The sequence below is a fragment of the Arvicola amphibius genome, chromosome X, assembly GCF_903992535.2.
Source record: "Arvicola amphibius chromosome X, mArvAmp1.2, whole genome shotgun sequence".
NCBI classification, from domain to species: domain Eukaryota; kingdom Metazoa; phylum Chordata; class Mammalia; order Rodentia; family Cricetidae; genus Arvicola; species Arvicola amphibius.
The window spans coordinates 21,736,736-21,754,967 of NC_052065.1; the positions used below are offsets into that span (position 1 = coordinate 21,736,736).

At 38.0% G+C, this 18,232-nt stretch overlaps 1 protein-coding gene across 5 annotated transcripts in view; it reads left to right on the forward strand.

The window, feature by feature from the left end:
• The window catches only part of Phf8 (PHD finger protein 8), a 94,705-nt gene that overhangs the window by 56,595 nt on the left and 19,878 nt on the right, over window positions 1-18,232 (forward strand). For all 5 annotated transcript variants that reach the window (XM_038316128.2, XM_038316129.2, XM_038316130.2 and 2 more), the window contains one exon: window positions 466-776. In XM_038316128.2, coding sequence (XP_038172056.1) covers window positions 466-776 — 311 coding nt within the window. The remainder of the gene's footprint in view (window positions 1-465; window positions 777-18,232) is intronic.

The window sequence follows — 18,232 nt, forward strand, 5'->3', positions numbered from 1 at the left end:
ATTACAGGGATATACCACCATGCCCAACTTACTGAACCAAGTAAACAGACAATTAACACGGGCATTTATGCTGAAAGAATAATATGGATGCAAAAACTATCCTGGTAATCTTCAGATCTGGCAGTGACGGGATATGTAGATTTGAAAAAAAAATCAATTTTAAGTACATTGAAAATGGGCCAGGGAGAGTCATAGAAAGAGAATTGTTAATAAAAAAGGAAATAATGTAGCATATATAAAAAATAGATTCTATCTACCCTCATTGCTTGTCTTCAGAGAGACTTGAATCAAAGCTAGCTTTTCATGAAAATATTTTTTAATATTATCTTCATTCTTAACCATGGATGGTTCTTGCCTTTGTAACACCTTGATTGCCTTAGTGGTTCTTCCTCCCTGAGTGTTCTTATGACCAGTTTTTTTCTGACTAGAATAACTTCCCCAGTGTTTCTCCTCTGTCCTTTACAGTGAGGCCCCAGCCTCCCCCAGCACTCAAGAGGCCATCCAGGGCATGTTGTGTATGGCCAACCTGCAGTCCTCATCATCCTCACCAGCTACCTCCAGCCTGCAGGCATGGTGGACCGGGGGGCAAGATCGAAGCAGTGGGAGCTCCAGCAGTGGGCTGGGCACTGCGTCTAACAGTCCCGCTTCCCAGCGTACTCCAGGGAAGCGGCCCATCAAGAGGCCAGCATACTGGAGAAACGAAAGCGAGGAGGAAGAGAATGCCAGTCTCGATGAGCAAGACAGCTTGGGAGCATGCTTCAAGGATGCTGAGTATAGTAAGAATGTGTTAGCATATGGGGCTAGATTGAAAGAGTTCCCTTTAGCCCAGTCTCAGTCCTGACTCTAAGAGAAGACAGCCTGTAGTGAACACAGAGCTTAGCTTAAATTAGATGTGACCTTTTTCTGAGCCATATTTTCTTGTTGTGTAAAATGGGGATTAGGTTATTGTAAGAATTAGAAATTATACTTACTCTGGCCACTAGGCCTTTGGTGACTTAATCATGGGAAGTCCTCAAATATAGTATAGTTAGTTCTCTTATATTTAGCTGTTCTGGTTTTGGTACTATTCATCTTTCACTCTAGTTAACTCCTTTCCTCTCTTCCTTATTTGACTGTAACCATCTGTATTGTTAATGTTCTATGTTAACCAGTTCATTTTTTGTGAAGGTATATATCATCATTTCTCTATAGCTGAGCATTTCACATCCATGGTTTTATCTATAAATCAAAAATACATGGAAAAATTACATCTATACTGAACATGTACAGACGCATTTCTTTCTATTTTCTTCTAACTTGTATAATTACATTGGAAGTATACATGATGAAGGGTATAGAGCATATGCAAATACCATACCATTTTATATAAGGAACTTAAATACACATGGGTTTGGGTTGATGGGGAAGGACATTCTGGAATCAGTTCCCTTCAAGTATTGATGGAAAACTAAAATGGCCTTCATTAAACTTTGCATATTTAAGAAATAAGTCCTAAAATGATGAGTCATTAAAAGGATGATTTTTTTGGAGTAATGTAATAAATAAAGCACTAGTTTATATAATGTAGATAACAATAGTATGGATTTTTCTTTTATTATTTTAAAAATTATATAGAAATTATATAGATATAACTAATTTTCTTTGAGACTGAAAAACTAGAGAAAAACAAAATTCCTTAGGCCGGATACTCTCCTTTCTGAGCCCAATTTCCTTTTGTTTTGTTCATATAACTTACTGTAGACAGAGTATTTGTTTAATGTGTGTGACTCTGCAGTTTGGCTACCTTTCTTTTTTTATTTTTATGTACATTGGTGTTTTGCCTGCAGGTATGTCTGTATGGGGGCGTCAGATCCCTTGGAACAGGAGTTACAGATAGCTGTGAGCTGCCATGTGGGTGCTGGGGATTGAACTTGAGTTCTCTGGAAGAGCAGCCAATGTTCTTAACCACTAAACTATCTCTCCAGCCCCAGTTTGGCTATCTTTCAACATCAGTACATGGGGATCTGCTTCATCAATTCATAGAGGCTTGCTTGCTGCAAACTATTCTTTAACATATGTTTAATCAAGTCCTTATTTGATTGACATTTTAAGTTGTTAAGGATTTTTATTGCATAGAAAATCCTTACAATAATCTTTTATGTCCAATTACCAATAAATGTCGTCTAAGATAGTAAAACTTGTTGGATTAAAGATTGTATATGAGATACATATTGATAGGGTCAAACTGTGCTTCAAAAGGATCAGCTTATAAATAGTGTATCAGCTGTGGATATTATCAACCATTTTAATTCTGTTGCTAAAGGTAGTGTTTCTGTTTGATTCTTTGTTTTATATATATGCTGACCCTATTTATTTATTTTCTATAAGCAATCAGTTTATTTTTTCAACTATTTTTCTTTTCAATTTTTTTCTTATTAATTTGTAAATATTCTTTTCTCATTGTTTTTATTATTGTTTCCCTATTGAGGTTTTGAGACAAGGTCCCTCATTAACATGTAGGTAAACAATTTGACTAGATTGGGTTGACCAACAAGACCCAAAGGTCTTTGTGTCATTGCCTCTCCAGGACTAGGATTACAGACACATGTCATTGTGCCTGGCTGGCTTTTTGTTGAGCAAGGAGTTGAACTCAAGTTATCATGCTTGCATAGCAAGTACCTTACAAGGAGGCTATCTTTCTTGCCTTCTGGTCATCTCATTTACTACGTAAGCCCAGAGCCATAGTTATAAGGCTCTTTTTTTTAATCACTTAGGGACTATGATGGCTTTACCAGTTTACATTCCTAACAGCATTGAATAAGTGTTACTTTTCCCCACATCTACACCAGCATTTGTGATTTTTTGTTTATTTCTTTGTTCATCGAGACAGGATTTCCTTATGTAGCCCTCGATGTTCAAGAACTTAGACCAGGCTGGCCTCAAACTCACAGAGTCTCTGCCAAATGCTGGAATTAAAGGCATGCACCCTGCCACCTGGCCTAAGTTTTGTTTTGTTTTTATTTTAAATATTTCTTTTGTGTGATGTGGATGGGTGTTTTGCCTGCGTGTATGTCTATTCACCATGTATGTGTGCATGGTGCCTACAGAAGTCAGAAGAGTGCATTGGATCTCCTGGAACAGATAGTTGTGAGCTGCCATGTGGATACTGGGAAATGGAACCCAGATCCTCTGGAAGAACAGCCAGTACTCTTAATCCTTGAGCCATCTCTCCGTTGGAAGAGCAGTTTTAATTTGCATTTGTCTAATGGCTAAAGATGTTTAACATTTTAAAGTTTTCAGCCATTTACATTCCATCTTTTAATTGAGTTGTTTGTTTTCATGTTTAATTTTTTGTTTTTATATGTTCTAAAGAATAACCCTCTGTTAGATGCTGTGTTAATTACTTTTCTCTTGCTGTGATAAAACACCATGACCAATGCAAAGAGAATGTTTAATTGGGCTTAGATTCCAAGGGGTTAGTGTCCTTGATGGTGGAACATCAAGGAAGATCTGGGAGCCCACATCTAAAACTGCAAGCAGGAGGTTGAGAGTGCACTAGGCATGGCATGAATCTGTTGAAACCTCAAAGCCCACCCCCATGATACACCTCCGCTAACAAAGCCACACTTCCTAATCTTTCCCAACAATCTACCAGTTGGGGAATAGTCAAACATGTGTAAATAAAGGACATTCTCAATCAAACTGCCACAGATATAGCTCTGATAAGATTTCTTCATATTCTATAGGCTGCCTCTTCACTTGATTGTATCCTTTACTGTTCAAAAAGTTTAGTTTCATGAGGTCCCACTTACTAATTTTTGGTCTTAATGCCTGTGCTATCATGGTCTTGTTCACAAAGTCCTTTCCTATACCAATGAGTTCAAACATACTCCCTACTATCTACTTTGTCAGTGTCAAGGTATCAGGTCTTATGTTAAGGTTGTAGGTCCATTTGGAGTTGACTTTTTGTTCGGGGTGAAAGATGAAAATCAAATTTCATTCTTCTACATGTAGATCTAGTTGGACCACTGACTTTTCTGAGTACTGTTGGATTCTTTGTCAGAACTCAGGTTTGTTTATGAGTCCAAAATTGTATTCTGTTGATAGAAAAATCTGTTTTTCATGTCAGTACCATGCTGTTTTCATTGCTATAGCTCTGCAACATGATTTGAAATCTGGGATGGTAATATCTCTAGCAGTTTTGCTGTTGTTATTCAGGACTTTTTGGCTATCCTGGGACTTTTGTTTCAATTTTTGTGAAGAATTGTATTGGAATTTGAATGAGGATTGTGTTGAATCAGTAGCTTGCATTTTTTTTAAAAATATTTTATATTTTTTTTTAGGGACAAGTGCTGTCTGCACGTATTCCATGCATGCCAGAAGAGGGCTTCAGACAGTATTATAGATGGTTGTGAGCCACTGTGTTGTTGCTGGGAATTGAACTCAGGACCTCTGGAAGAGCAGCCAGTGCTCTTAACCTCTGAGCTATCTCTCCAGCCTCACCCCCATGCCCCACCCCACCCACGCGCCAAGCTTGCTTTTTGACAGGATGACCGTTTGCACAATTTTCTGCCAATCCATGAATGTGGGAAACATTTGCATCTTCTGGTGTCCTTTTCAGTTTTTCTTTTCAGTGTCTTAACGTTTTCATTGTACAAGATTTCATTTCTTTAGTTGATTTGCTCCAAGCTGGTTTTTTTTTTTTTTTTTTTTTTTTTTTTTTTTTTTTTTTTGGTTTTTCGAGACAGGGTTTCTCTGCAGCTTTTTTAGAGCCTGTCCTGGAACTAGCTCTTGTAGACCAGGTTGGCCTCGAACTCACAGAGATCCGCCTGCCTCTGCCTCCCGAGTGCTGGGATTAAAGGCGTGCGCCACCACCGCCCGGCCCAAGCTGTTTTTTTGAGGCAATTGTGAGAAGTACTATTTTCTCTGAATTCTTTCTCAGTATGTTTGTCATTTGTATATAGGAAGACTACCAATTTTTATATGTTAATTTTATGTCTTATTACTTTGCTGAACGTATTTATCAGCTGTAGGGGGTTTCTGGTGGCATCTTTAAGGTCTTCAACATATAGAACCGTATCATCTGAAAGTAAATATATCTTGACTTCTTTCCAGTTTATTTTTTGTTAATTTATTTTTTAAATGATCTTTTCTCATTTTACATACTTATGCTAGTCCCACTCCCTCTCCTCCTCCACCTTTTCCCCATCCCCCCATCCACTCCTCAGAGAGGGTAACACTTCCCATGGGGAGTCAACAAAGTCTGACATTACACTGAGGCAGAACCAAGGCCCTCCCCTCTGTAATTTAGGCTAATCAAGATATCCCTCCAAAATGAATGGGCTCCAAAAAGCCAGTTCAAGCAGAAGGGATAAATTCTGATCCCATAGCCAGTGGCCACAAAGACTGCCCCAACTACACATCTGTTACCTACATTCAGAGGGCCTATGCAGGGTCCCCCGCTGTCGGTCCAAATCATTGATTTCCCACTACCTCAGGTCAGTTGTTCTTATGGGTATCTCCAACGTGGTCTTGACCTTTTTGTTCATATTATCACTCCTTCCTCTCTTGGACTGGTCTCCGAAAGCTCAGCCCAGTGCTTAGCTGTTGGTCTCTGTATCTACTTCCATCAGTTGTTAGATGAAGGTTCTTTGATGGCAATTAAGGTAGTAATCAATCTGACTACAGGGCAAGGCTAATTCAGGGACCTTCACCACTATTGCTTAGGGTCTTACCTAAGGTCATCCTTGTAGATTACTGGGAATTTCCTGCCAGGTTTTACACTAGCCCCATAATGGCTCCCACAATCAAGGTATCTCTTTCCTTGCTCTCCCTCTGTCTTTCCCCCATCTCAACCATCCAGTTCCCTCATGTTCTCCTTCTCCTTCCCCTTTTGCTCCCCCCCCCACGCTCCCAATTTTCTCAGATCTTGTCTATTTCCCCTTCCACAGGGGATTCTTGTATGTCTTTCTTCATTTTCCCCTTGTTCCCCAGCTTCTGGAAGCTGGAGTTATGGAGTATAGGCTAGTTATCTTTTGTTTTACATCTACTATCCACTTAGGAGTAAGTGAGGACATACCATGTTTGTCTTTCGGGGTTTGGGTTACTTCACTCAGGATGGTTTTTTCTAGTGTCATACATTTGCATGCAAATTTCAAGATACTGTTTTTTTACCACTGAGTAGAACTCCATTGTGTAAATGTACCACATTTTCTTTATCCATTCTTTGGTTGAGGGGTATCTAGGTTGCTCTAGGTTCTGGCTATTAGGAATAATGCTGCTATGAACATAGATGTGCAAATGTCCTTGTTGTATGGGTCTGCATCCTTTGGGTATATGCCCAAAAGTGATATTGCTGGGTCTTGAGGTAGATTGATTCCAAACATTCTGAGAAACCGCCATACTGATTTCCAAAGTGTCTGTACAACAGTGGAGGAGTAGTCCCCTTTCTCCACATCCTCTACAGCATAAGCTATCCTCAGTCTTTTTTTATCTTAACCATTCTGACTGGCATAGAGTCATTTTGGTGTGCATTTTCCTGATGGCTAAGGATGTTAAGCAATTGCATAAGTATCTTTTGACCATTTGAGATTCTTCTGTTGAGAATTCTCTGTTTAGATCTGTTCCTCATTTTTAATTGAATTATTTGGTATTTTGATGTCTAGTTTCTTGATACACACACACACACACACACACACACACACACACACACACACACACACACACATATGATCAGCCCTCTGTCTGATGTGGGGTTAGTGAAGATCTTTTCCCTTCTCTAGGCTGCCGTTTTGTCTCAGTGACTGTTTTCTTTGCCTTACAAAAGCTTCTCAGTTTCAGGAGTCCCATTTATTAATTGTTGCTCTGTGTCTCTGTGCTACTGGTGTTATATTTAGGAAGAGGTCTCCTGTGCCCATGTGTTCAAGGCTACTTCCCACTTTCTCTTCAGTGAGGTTCAGTGTGGCTGGATTTATATTGAGGTCTTTGATCCATTTGGACTTGAGTTTTGTGCATGGGGATAGATAAGAATCTATTTGCGTTCTTCTACAGGTTGACATCCAGTTATGCCAGCACCATTTGTTGAAGATGCTTTCTTTTTTCCATTGTATAATTTTAGTTTCTTTGTCAAAAATCAGGTGTTCATATGTGTGTGGATTAATATCAGGATCTTTGATAGATTCCATTGGTCCACCTGTCTGTTTTTAATGCCAGTACCAAGCAGTTTTCATTACTATAACTCTATTTTAGAGCATGAAGTCAGGTATGGTGATGCCTCCATTGGTTCCTTTCTTGTACAGAGTTGTTTGGCTCTCCTGGTTTTTTTTTTTTCATATGAAGTTGAGTATTTTTATTTCTAGGTCTATGAAGAATTGTGTTGGGATTTTGATGGGGATTGCATTGAATCTATAGATTGCTTTTGGTAAGATTGCCATTTTTATTATGTTGATCCTACCTATCCAAGAGCATGGGAGATCTGTAGTGGGGGGGCGCTTGTTTGTTCCCGGCTGCTCAGCACTGAAATATCCACGCAGAAACTGTATTAATTAAATCACTGCTTGGCCCATTCGCTTTAGTTTCTTATTGGCTAACTCACCAATTAACTTACATCTTAATTTAACCCATTTCTATTAATCTGTGTATCTGTGTATCGCCATGTGGCTGTGGCTTACAGGCAAGTTTCCATCCTGCATCTGTTCCCAAAGGCGGCTGCATGGTGTCCTGACTCCGCCTTTTTTCTCCCAGCATTCAGTTTAGTTTTCCCCACCTGGCTCTTCTCTTTCCTATCACAGGCCAAAACAGATTCTTTATTCATTAACCAATCGTATTCACAGCATACAGAGGGGAATCCCACATCAGAGATCTTTCCATTTTCTGCTATCTTCTTCAGTTTCTTTCTTCAAAGATTTAAAGTTCCTTTCATACAGGTCTTTTACTTCTTTGGTTAGCGTTACCCCAAGATATTTTATGTTATTTATGGCTATTGTGAAAGGTGATGTTTCTCTGATTTCTTTCTTGGCCCTTTTGTCATTTGTGTATAGTAGTGCTACTGATTTTTTGAGTTGATCTTTATTTCTTCCTTTTCCCAGTGGTGGTTCGGTTGAGTGTTATTCAGTTTCCATGAGATTGTAGACTTTCTGTATTTTGCATTGTTGAATTCTAACTTTAAGCCATGGTAGTCTGATAAGATACAGGGGGTTAATCCAATTTTTTTTGCATCTTTTGAGGTTTGCTTTGTGACAAAGTATGTGGTCAGTTTTTGAGAAGATTCCATGAGGTGCTGAGAAGATGTATTCTTTTATGTTCGATGGAAAGATGCCTGTTAATTCCATTTAAGTCATGACATCTGTTCTCATTTCTCTGTTAAGTTTTTGTCTAGCAGACCGGTCCATTGTTGAAGTCTCCCACTATTAGTGTGTGGGGTTTGATGTGAGATTTAAGCTTTAATAATGCTTCTTTTACATATGTGGTTGCTCTTGTATTTGGGGCATAGATGTTCAGAATTGAGACCTCCTCTTGATGGATTTTTCCTGTGATGAATATGAAATGTCTTTCTTCATCTCTTTTGATTGATTTTAGTTTGAGGTCTACTTTGTTAGATATTAGGATAGCTACACCAGCTTGCTTCTTAGGTCCATTTTATTGGAAATTCTTTTTCCCAGCCCTTTTCTCTGAGGTAATTAATGTCTGTCTTTGAGGTTGAGGTATGTTTTTTGAACACCGTAGAAGAATGGATCCTATTCTCCTATCCATTCTGTTAGCTTGTGCCTTTTTATAGGTGAATTAAGTCCATTGATACTAAGAGATATTAATGACCAGTTGTTATTTTTTGGTTAGTGGTGCTTGCATGTTTCCCTTCTTTGGGTTTGCTGGTGTGAGGTGTGAGTGTATCTGTTGCCTGTGTTTTCGTGGATGCAGCTAACTTCCTTGGGTTGGAGTTTTCCTTCTAATACTTTCTGTAAGGCTGGATTTGTGAATAGATATTGTTTAAATCTGGTTTTGTCATGGAATATCTTGTTTTTTCCGTCTATGGTGATTAAAAGCTTTGCTTGGTATAGTAGTCTGGGCTTGCAACACACCTTTCCAGGACCTTCTGGCTTTCAGAGTTTTTGGCCTTTTTCTTTTGCAGCTCTTAATATTCTTTCTTTATTTTGTATGTTGAGTGTTTTGATTATTATATGGCAAGGGGACTTTTTTGGGGGAGGATCCAATCTAGTTGGTGTTCTGTAAGCTTCATGTACTTTCATAGGCATATCCTTCTTTAGGTTGGGAAAAATTTCTATGATTTTGTTGAATATATTTTTTGTGCCTTTGAACTGGAGTTCTTCTCCTTCTTCTATCCCTGTTATTCTTAGTTTTGGTCTTTTCATGGTGTCCCAGATTTTTAAACTCAGTCAAACTACTTTCTTCACCACACTGCACTTTTCATATCTTTATGCACTTCCTAGGTAGGAGTAACCAAGACCCATCCTGACCTAAATGCTAATCTGTCTTGAGATTTCTTACACAAACATACACACACACAGAGAGAGAGAGTCTTTTACCTTTTAATTCAGCCTCATTAAATTTCTCCAGACACTGCCAGAATACAGCTAGGTCACTTGCTAGAATATAAATGGCCTCTAGGCCAAGTTCTGATAGAGATTTTGTTCCCTTCTGAAACCTCAAGAACTGGGCCTCCATGATCCACATTTTTTGGGTATTCTGGTTTTCTGACTACTATTAGATTGTCTTCATTTTGTTTTGCTTACAGTATTTAAGGGCTTTTCTAGCCTGTATCTCCAAATTTTACTTTCATCCTACAAATCTGTTCTGAAGGCCTATGAACCACATTGCTGGAGAGATAACTCTGTGGTTAAGAGCACTGGCTGCTCTTCCAGAGGATGGAGGTTCAATTCCCAACACCCATGTGGTGGCTCACAATCAGCTGTAACTCCAATTCCAGGAAGGTTGACATCCTATTCTAGTCTCTGGGCATCTTGAACACATGTGGTACAGTCATACATGAAGGCAAAACACATATTCTCAAAAACATAAAAATATTAAGTCTTATTAACCCATGGGCAGGTTTATCATAGCAAACAGCCTCACTCCGTAGTACCAATTTCCTCTATTTTTTTAAAACATGACCATATTCTTCTGGAGAAACAACTGAAGGAAAGAAGGGTTTATTATGGCTTAATGATTTGAAAAGGGGTACAATGCATCATAGTAAAGAAGGAAGGCAGCAGGCACTTGAAGCAGCTTGTCACAGAACATCCTCAGTCAGGAAGCAGATAATAGATAAGGAATCAGGCCCAAGCAATAAAAATTCAAGGTCCTCCTCCAGTGACTCACTCCTTCCAGCAAGGCTCTATTTCCTAACGGTGCCACAACCTTTCAAACCAGTGCCATTAGATAGGGACCAAATAATCAAACACATGAACCTATGGGGTTATTTCTCGTTCAGATCGCAGCAGTATATGAAAATTTCTCTGAATAATTTTAAGAAATTCCATCACCATGATTAATCTCACATGGTCTACTGTAGCTTCTTTGTCTTGATTCTCCGCAACCATACTGTTGGCCATGTCTCTGTCTACAACTGATTTGAACCTGTCTTCATGACCACTATGATTACTGCTACTACTCCACAACATCCTCCCTCTTCTCCCCCCATCCCAATTACTGTAACTAGAACTTCCAGTACAGTGTTCATTAATAGTGGCATTCTTGTTATTCTTTCTTCCCTTCCCTCCCCTCCTCCCCTCTTCTTTACCTCCACCCTTTCTCCACACTCTCGCTTCCCCCTACCCCATGTCCTTGTGTGTGTGTGTGTGGGGGGGGGGTTTCAGGTATTATTTAGGCAGACCTACTATTACATTTCATTTTGAGGAAATGCAGATTTCCTGGTCCCAATTTTTACAGTCTTTTACCCTTTTTTTGTGGTGTTCCCTAAGATTTAGGTGCAGGAGTTGTGTTGTAGATATATCCATTGGATTTGGGCACACCACAGTCAATTTACCAGTTGTGGTTTTCTATAATGATATCCATCTGTTGGGATAAGAATCTTCTTAGATGAGGAGTGAAAACTACACTTACTTGTGGGTATAAGAATAAGTATTTAGAATGTAGGTAGGAAGTATTCCAGTTTAGGAAAGTGATAGTAGTAGGTTTTCCTGTAGGATTTAAATCTCTGTTGTCATGGGTAGTTGGCTAGGTTTCTATTATCAGGCATAATTTCCCTCCTCTTGAATGTGCCTTAAGTTCATTTAGACAGTTGTTGCTTATCATCAAGACATTATTGCATACTCAGGGGGATATCTTGCCATGTTGGTCTTTAGTTTTTGAATCATATCTGGGGACTATTTGTTGCTTTCCTTCCTTGGCAGTTTGCATACCAACTTCTGGAACCATGAAAGTTAGTCCTCAGGGACTGAGTCTGAGGTGCATGATATTTTCTGCAATAGGGACTTAGCCTTCAGCCTCTGGGAGGCAACCAAGGAAGCAATGTGCTGCAATGTTTTGAGAGTTTTGTGTACTGCTACTGGAATTTTTGTTTATCATTCTTCTGGGGAATATTTTCACCACAAAAAAAAATGTAACTGCATTTAAGCTATATATCTATGTGTGCATATAATTTAAATGTATTACCTATAATTTTAGGCAAATAAAAAAGAATGTTTTTCAACTAGGGTTATTTCCCTCCCTTCTCTTTCTGTATTGACATTCTCCTCTCATTTAAGACCCTCCCCTGTTTTCCCATTTCTCCCTTAATATTACCTGTATCTTGCCAATCATTTCTCTAGCACTTCTCTGCTCACCCCATGGTTTCTTTTTACTTTAATGGTTTCTGTGGTTATTCCAGGTCATATACTCACAATTAAAAATTTGGAGCTAAGAGCTGCAGATGAGAGAGAACACTTGGCATTTGTATTTCTGGGTCTGGATTACTACAAGTTGTATCGTTTATCTGCCACTGTCATTATTTTGTGGGGGTTTTTTTTTTTGCAGCTAAACTGTATTTCAAGGTGCATATAGACCACATTTTCATTATCTTTTTATCAGTTGAAAGACAATTAGGTTGTTTCCATATCTTGGCTGTTGTGATTACAATGACAACAAATGTGGCTGAACAAGTATCTGTAGAGAAATATATTGAGTTCTTTGGGCATATGCAAAGACTGGTTTTTGATAGATCGTGTGGTGTATTTATTTCTTAGGTTTTTAAGAGTTCCCCACACTAGGGCTGTGGTGGCTCACACCTTTAATCCCAGCACTTGGGAGACAAAGGCAGGCAGATCTCTATTTAGAGTTCCCCACACTAATATCTAGAGTGACTACTTGAATTTACAGTCATACCAATAAATAGTGACTGAGAGTTTGCCTTTCCCTATGTTTCTTCCAGTACTTGTTTTGAGCTGTTTTCTTCATCTTAGGCATTTTGACTAGGTTAAGCTGAAATCTCAAAGTAATTTTGACCTCATTTCCCTAATTTCTAAGGATGGTGAACATTTTAAAAAGATACTTTGCTACTTTTATTTCTCCCTTTGAGACTCTGTTCAGATCTATATAACCCCATGTTTTTGAGTGGGTCATTTTGTTTACTCTTATTTTCTGAGTGCTTTATAAAATCATGGTTATTAATCCTTTGTCAGATGTGTAGCTGGAAGTTTCTCTCCTGTTCTGTGGGCTTCCTTTTACTCAATTATTTCTTTAGCTGTACAGAAGCTTTTTAGTTTTATGAGGTCCCACTTGTCAATTGTTGGTTTTCCTAGACAAATGGTCCTAATTAGAAAGTCTTTTCTTATGTCTTTATCTTGTAGGATCTTGCCTATATTTTTTCTAGCACTTTTCCGTGTTTCAAGTTTCACATTTCAGTCTTTGAGTTAGCTTTTATGCAAAGTGATAAATATAGGTTTATTTAATTCTACCTGTAGACATCAAATTTCCCCATGATTTGTTATGGATGCTATCTTTTCTCCAGTTTATATTTTTGCCATCTTTGTTAAATATTAAACAGCCATTGTTACATGTGTTCATGTTTATGCCTTCTATTTTGTTCCACTGATCTACATGTCTGATTGGATTTTTTGTTTATTTTTGCCAGTGCCATTCTGTTTTTATTATACTGGCACTGTAGCAATTTTTGAAATCTGGAAGGGTAACCCCTCTAGCTTTGTTCTTTTTGCATCTTACTGATGTTTGTTTGGCTCTCTGGGGTCTTTTGTGGTTCCACATGAATTTTATTTTGTGAAAAATGAGAGGAGTTTTGATTATGATTGTATTGAATCTGTTAACAATTTTTGGTAGACTGGTCATTAATTCTGTCAATCCATGAGCATTCAATGTCTTTCCATTTTATATTATCATTCTCAATCTCTTTGGAGACTTAAAAAAATTTCATTGTAGAAGTCTTTTACTTCTAGGTTTTAGTTCTAGATTTTTTTTTGGCTATTGTGAATGGGAATGTACCCATAATCTCTTTCTCTGTTGTTGGTGTATAGGTATTGATTTTTGTAGTTTACTTTGAATCCTGCCACTTTGATGAAATTGTTGATCATTTCTAGAAGTTTTCTGGTCACATTTTTGGAATCTCATGTATATTTTATCTGCAAATAGGGACAGAAACAACTTTCCCTATTTATATCTCTTTAATTTCCTACTTTTACATTATTGGTCCAGCTAGTGTTTCTAGCACTATATTGAAAAGGAATGGGATAGTGTACAGACCCGTCCCATTCCTAAATTTAATGGGATTGCTTCAAATTTTTCTCCATGTTGGGTATGTGTCACATATAGCCTTGTTTTGAAATACATTTCTTCTAATTCTACTCTGTCTAGGGCTTTTATCAAGAAGACACGCTGGATTTTATCAAAGGTTTTTTTATGCAAACTATTGAGGTGATCATGTGATTTTTGTCTTTTAAGTCCATTTATGTAGCTTATTACATTTATTGACTTGTTTATTTTGAGTCATCCCTGCATCTCTGATAAAGCCATCTTGGTCCAGGTGGATAATCTTTTTGATCAACTTTTGTATTAGTTTTTAAGTATCTTATTGATGGAATCTTTGTTCATCAGAGATATTGGCCAGCCGTTTTCTTTTTTGTTCTCCTCATTATGTCTACCTGGTATTGGTATCATATTAGAATAATACTGGCTTCATAGAAGGAGTTTAGAAGTACTCTATGTCTACCTTTTGAATAATAAGGATTGGCTATAGCTCTTTGCAAATCTGTTAGGAATCTGCTGTGAATATATCTGGACCTGGGCTTTTATAGTTAGAATGATTTTTATTACTGTTTTCAATTTTTATGTTATAGTTCTGTTTAAGTTTTTGACCACTTAATTTAACTTTGGTGGTTTGTGAGAGATTCATCCATTTCTTTTAGATTTTTGAAGTTAATGAATTACAAATTTTTAAAATGTTCCATTTTAATATTCTTAATTTCCATATGTCTTTTATAAATGGTTCCCTGTTCATTTCTAATTCTGTTAATTTGGGTTACTATTTCTTTCTTTGGTTTAGTTGGGCCAAGAGTGTCAGTTTTTGTTCCTCTTCTTATAGAAACAGATTTTTTGGTTCTTTATACTTTTCTTTGTTTCTATTTTACTAGTTTCTGCTGTGTTTTTTTGTTATTTCTTGACATATACTGGTTTTGAATTTGCTTTGTTTTTAATTTCCAAATTCTTGAGTTGTATCTTTAAGTCATGTATTCGTGCTCTTTCTAATTTGTTTTTGACGCATGGTCCTACTGTGTAGCCTTGGCCAGTTTAGAGCATGCCATGGAGATAAGGCTGGCCTAGAACTTGGAGAGATCTGCCTGTTTCTGACTCCCCAGTGCTGACAGGGGTCTTTCTGATTTTTTTTTTTTTTGAGATTTATTTATTTTATGCATATACACCTTTCTGCCAGAAGAGGGAGAAGATCCCACTAGAGATAGTTGTGAGCCACCATTTGGTTTCTGGGAATTGAACTCATGACCTCTGGAAAATCAGCCAGTGCTCTTAACCACTGAGAACTCCAGATTCTTTCTGATTTTTAAATGTACGCACTTAGAGCCATAAATTTCCCTCCAGAGATTTTACTGTGCTGTTTTCATTTTAATTCAGTACCAAGATTTTTTTCTTGACATCTTTAACCCATTTGCCATTCAGTAATGAGTTGTTTTATCTCCTTATCTCCATGAGTTTGTGTACTTACTAGAGATTTGTTTGCTTTGACTATATGTTTTATTATCTTACAGTAAGATAGGATATATGGAGTCTTTCTGAATTTGTAAAGATTTGTTTTGTGTCTCAGGGTGTAGTCTATTTTAGAGAAGTATTCTGATCATGATTTCCCTTCCTCCAACTCCTCCCAGATCCTCTCCACCCCCCTACCTACCCAACTTCATTCCCTTCTTTCTATCTCCTTAGAAAACAAACAAGCAAGCAAGCAAAAGAAAAAAGAACATGCCAGGGGTTGGTGGCACAGGCCTTTAATCCCAGCACTAGGGGGGCAGAGACAGGCGGATCTTGTGAGTTCAAGGCCAGCCTCATCTACAGAGCCAGTTCCAGGACAGGCTCCAAAGCTACAGAGAAACCCTGTCTCAAAAAAAAACCAAACCATCCCCCCCACACACACACACACAACAATTCTCATACAAGCACATAATTGGAAACCATAATGTATAAGCAAAAGATGATTTTAGTTTGTATCATGGTATGTTTTTCATTCTCCTTCAACTATGACAAATAGTGGATAGTCCTGGGTACAGCAGTCTAGGTTGGCAGTTGTTGTCTTTTAGAACTTGAAGTGCATTGCTCCAGGCTCTTCTGGCTTTCAGTTTCCATTGAGGAATTGTGACCTGTGGTTTAGGTCCTTGATCCATTTTAGAGTTGAGTTTTACAGGCAGGGAATGGGACTGACTCTGGAAGTTCCATTAATTAGGACTTGGGGTCTGGCTTCACAAAGGGTGGCAGAGGCAGAACTAAGGGTACCCTGGATCTAGCCACAGATGGCCACAGGTCTGAAGGGAGTGGAGATGAAATGAAAGGAGGGGCTAAGCACTGGAGAGGGAACAGGTGGAATAGGGGAAGGAGTCTGCTGGTAGTCTGCCTGGGTCCCAGTCAAGTGTGTCTTTGGTGTCTCTAGTAGAAAGTCACAAAGGAATAGAGGAATAGAGGACTAGGAAGAGTGGTTGAGGGGGTGGGTAGTGAGGGTCAAGTCATTTTTTTCAATTCCATCTTCATTTCAGCTTTAGATTGCTCCAATATTTCTGTCTTATTACTCAATTGGGATTTGAAATCCTGAATTGTCGTCATCATTTTGTTCAGTTTTCTATTTGGTTTTGCTGAGCATCACTCAAGCATGTGTTGTTATCCTTTTAAATTTCAATGAGGTGTTTTGTGTCTTCTTTTAAACTTCTTGAATTCCTTAAAGATGTTATTCTTTTAACTCTGTGCTCTGGGGTTCACCTAGATTATTCTCATTAGAGAACATTTCTATAAAACCGGTGGGTTTAATGGGACACATACTGTTTTGGTCTTTCATATAGTTTTTCAATGTGACCTGGGCATGTGGACTTCTTTGCTTATGTATCTAATGTGAAATTTTTAGCTTTCCTTAGATTTGATCAGTGTAGGAACTAGATAAAACTGATGTATGTATGTATGAACTGCTGGATTGGACCTAGGCCAGGCAAAGCCAGTATTGGAGCTGTGGTTTTGAGTTAGGCCTGTGGTTGTGGAGATGAGAGTGGGGAGGCAGATGGGCGTACAGGGGAGGGACTAACCAGGTTATATCAGAGTCACAGGTCTGGAACTAAGCCTGTGCAAAGGGATGGATGGGACTTGGGGAATGTAGTCACCAGGCAAAGCTCTTTTGTAAACTGTGGCTGTGGGTATGGAGATGGTGGCAGGGGCAGATAATAATTCTTTTTGTATGGAGGTGGACTATTGATTTAGGATCTTTTTATATATAGGCATTTGCAGGTTTAAATTGCTATCTGTGCACTGTTCTTGCTGCGCTTTTTAAAGTTTTTGTATATTCTATTTTTGTTTCAATTCATATCAAAGTTTTAAAAAGTTTCCCTTTTTATTTTTTGGGCATTATGTATGTGTAGAGGTCAGAGGACAACTTGTGGGAGTCAGTTTTCCCCTTCCACAATTCTGGGAGTTGATCTCATGTCTTCAGACTTGGTGGTAGACATTTTTACCCATTGAACCTTCTTACTGACCCTTTATCAAAGTCTTTGAAATCACACGTGACTATATCTTTGATTCATTTTGAGTATGTATAACTTCTACCTAGTTTTGAATTTTCCATTTATCTTTCTGTTACTGATTTTTTAGCTTTTTGTAGTTGGAGATGTTTTGTATTATTTTAGTCTTTGAGAGCTTATTGATACTGAGAACAGCTAAGGGAGAATAGAGTCATATGTGCAATATACAGTGATATATGCATAAAATGTCATAACCCATTATTTTGTATGCCAACTAAAAGTATTAATTAAAAAAAACAGGTACAAAAATCTTAGTGAGATCTGGTTATGGTGGTTTATACCTGTAATCCCAATACTCAGGAGGCAGAGGCAATTGATATTTGAGGCCAGCCTTGGCAGCAGAGTGAGACCTTGTCCCAAAAATCAAAAGAATATTATTTGTCAATGGTTCTCATACCTGCCTTTATGCCAGTTGCACACTGAGTTAATTACTAATTTTAGTAATATGTTTTAAAATCAGGAAGTGGCTTCAACCTTATATTTTAATATGCATATTTATATATATTTTCTTTCAATGCAAAGGCATAATTTATAATTTATACCTTATTACCTGTTGACTAAAATGTGAAGCTCAGAATGGAATTCCTTATGTAAGTTACTTTACATATTATCTGTTTCTTATTAAATTTAAAAAAATACTGTCATGGTGGGTGGGTCCACATGGCACAGCATGTGTAGAAGTCAGAAGACAACTTTATGTAGCCCATTCTTTCCACCTTTATGTGGGTTCTGGAAACAAAATCTAAGTCACCAAGCTTGTACAGCAATCACTTTTACCTGCTGAGTCATCTTACTGGCCCCCACGTATCATCTCTTAAATACAACTTTTGACCACGACTTTGCAAGGCAAGGTTAGATATTGTTTATTATTTTGATTTTTATGGTTTAAGATTCTGAAACTGTTTTTAGGCCACTACTGTGTCATCCAGTATTTCAAAGTTTTCTGACCCTAAGACACCAAGTCTTTCTGCTATGCCACACTTATTTCTTTGGAGTAGAAAAACTTT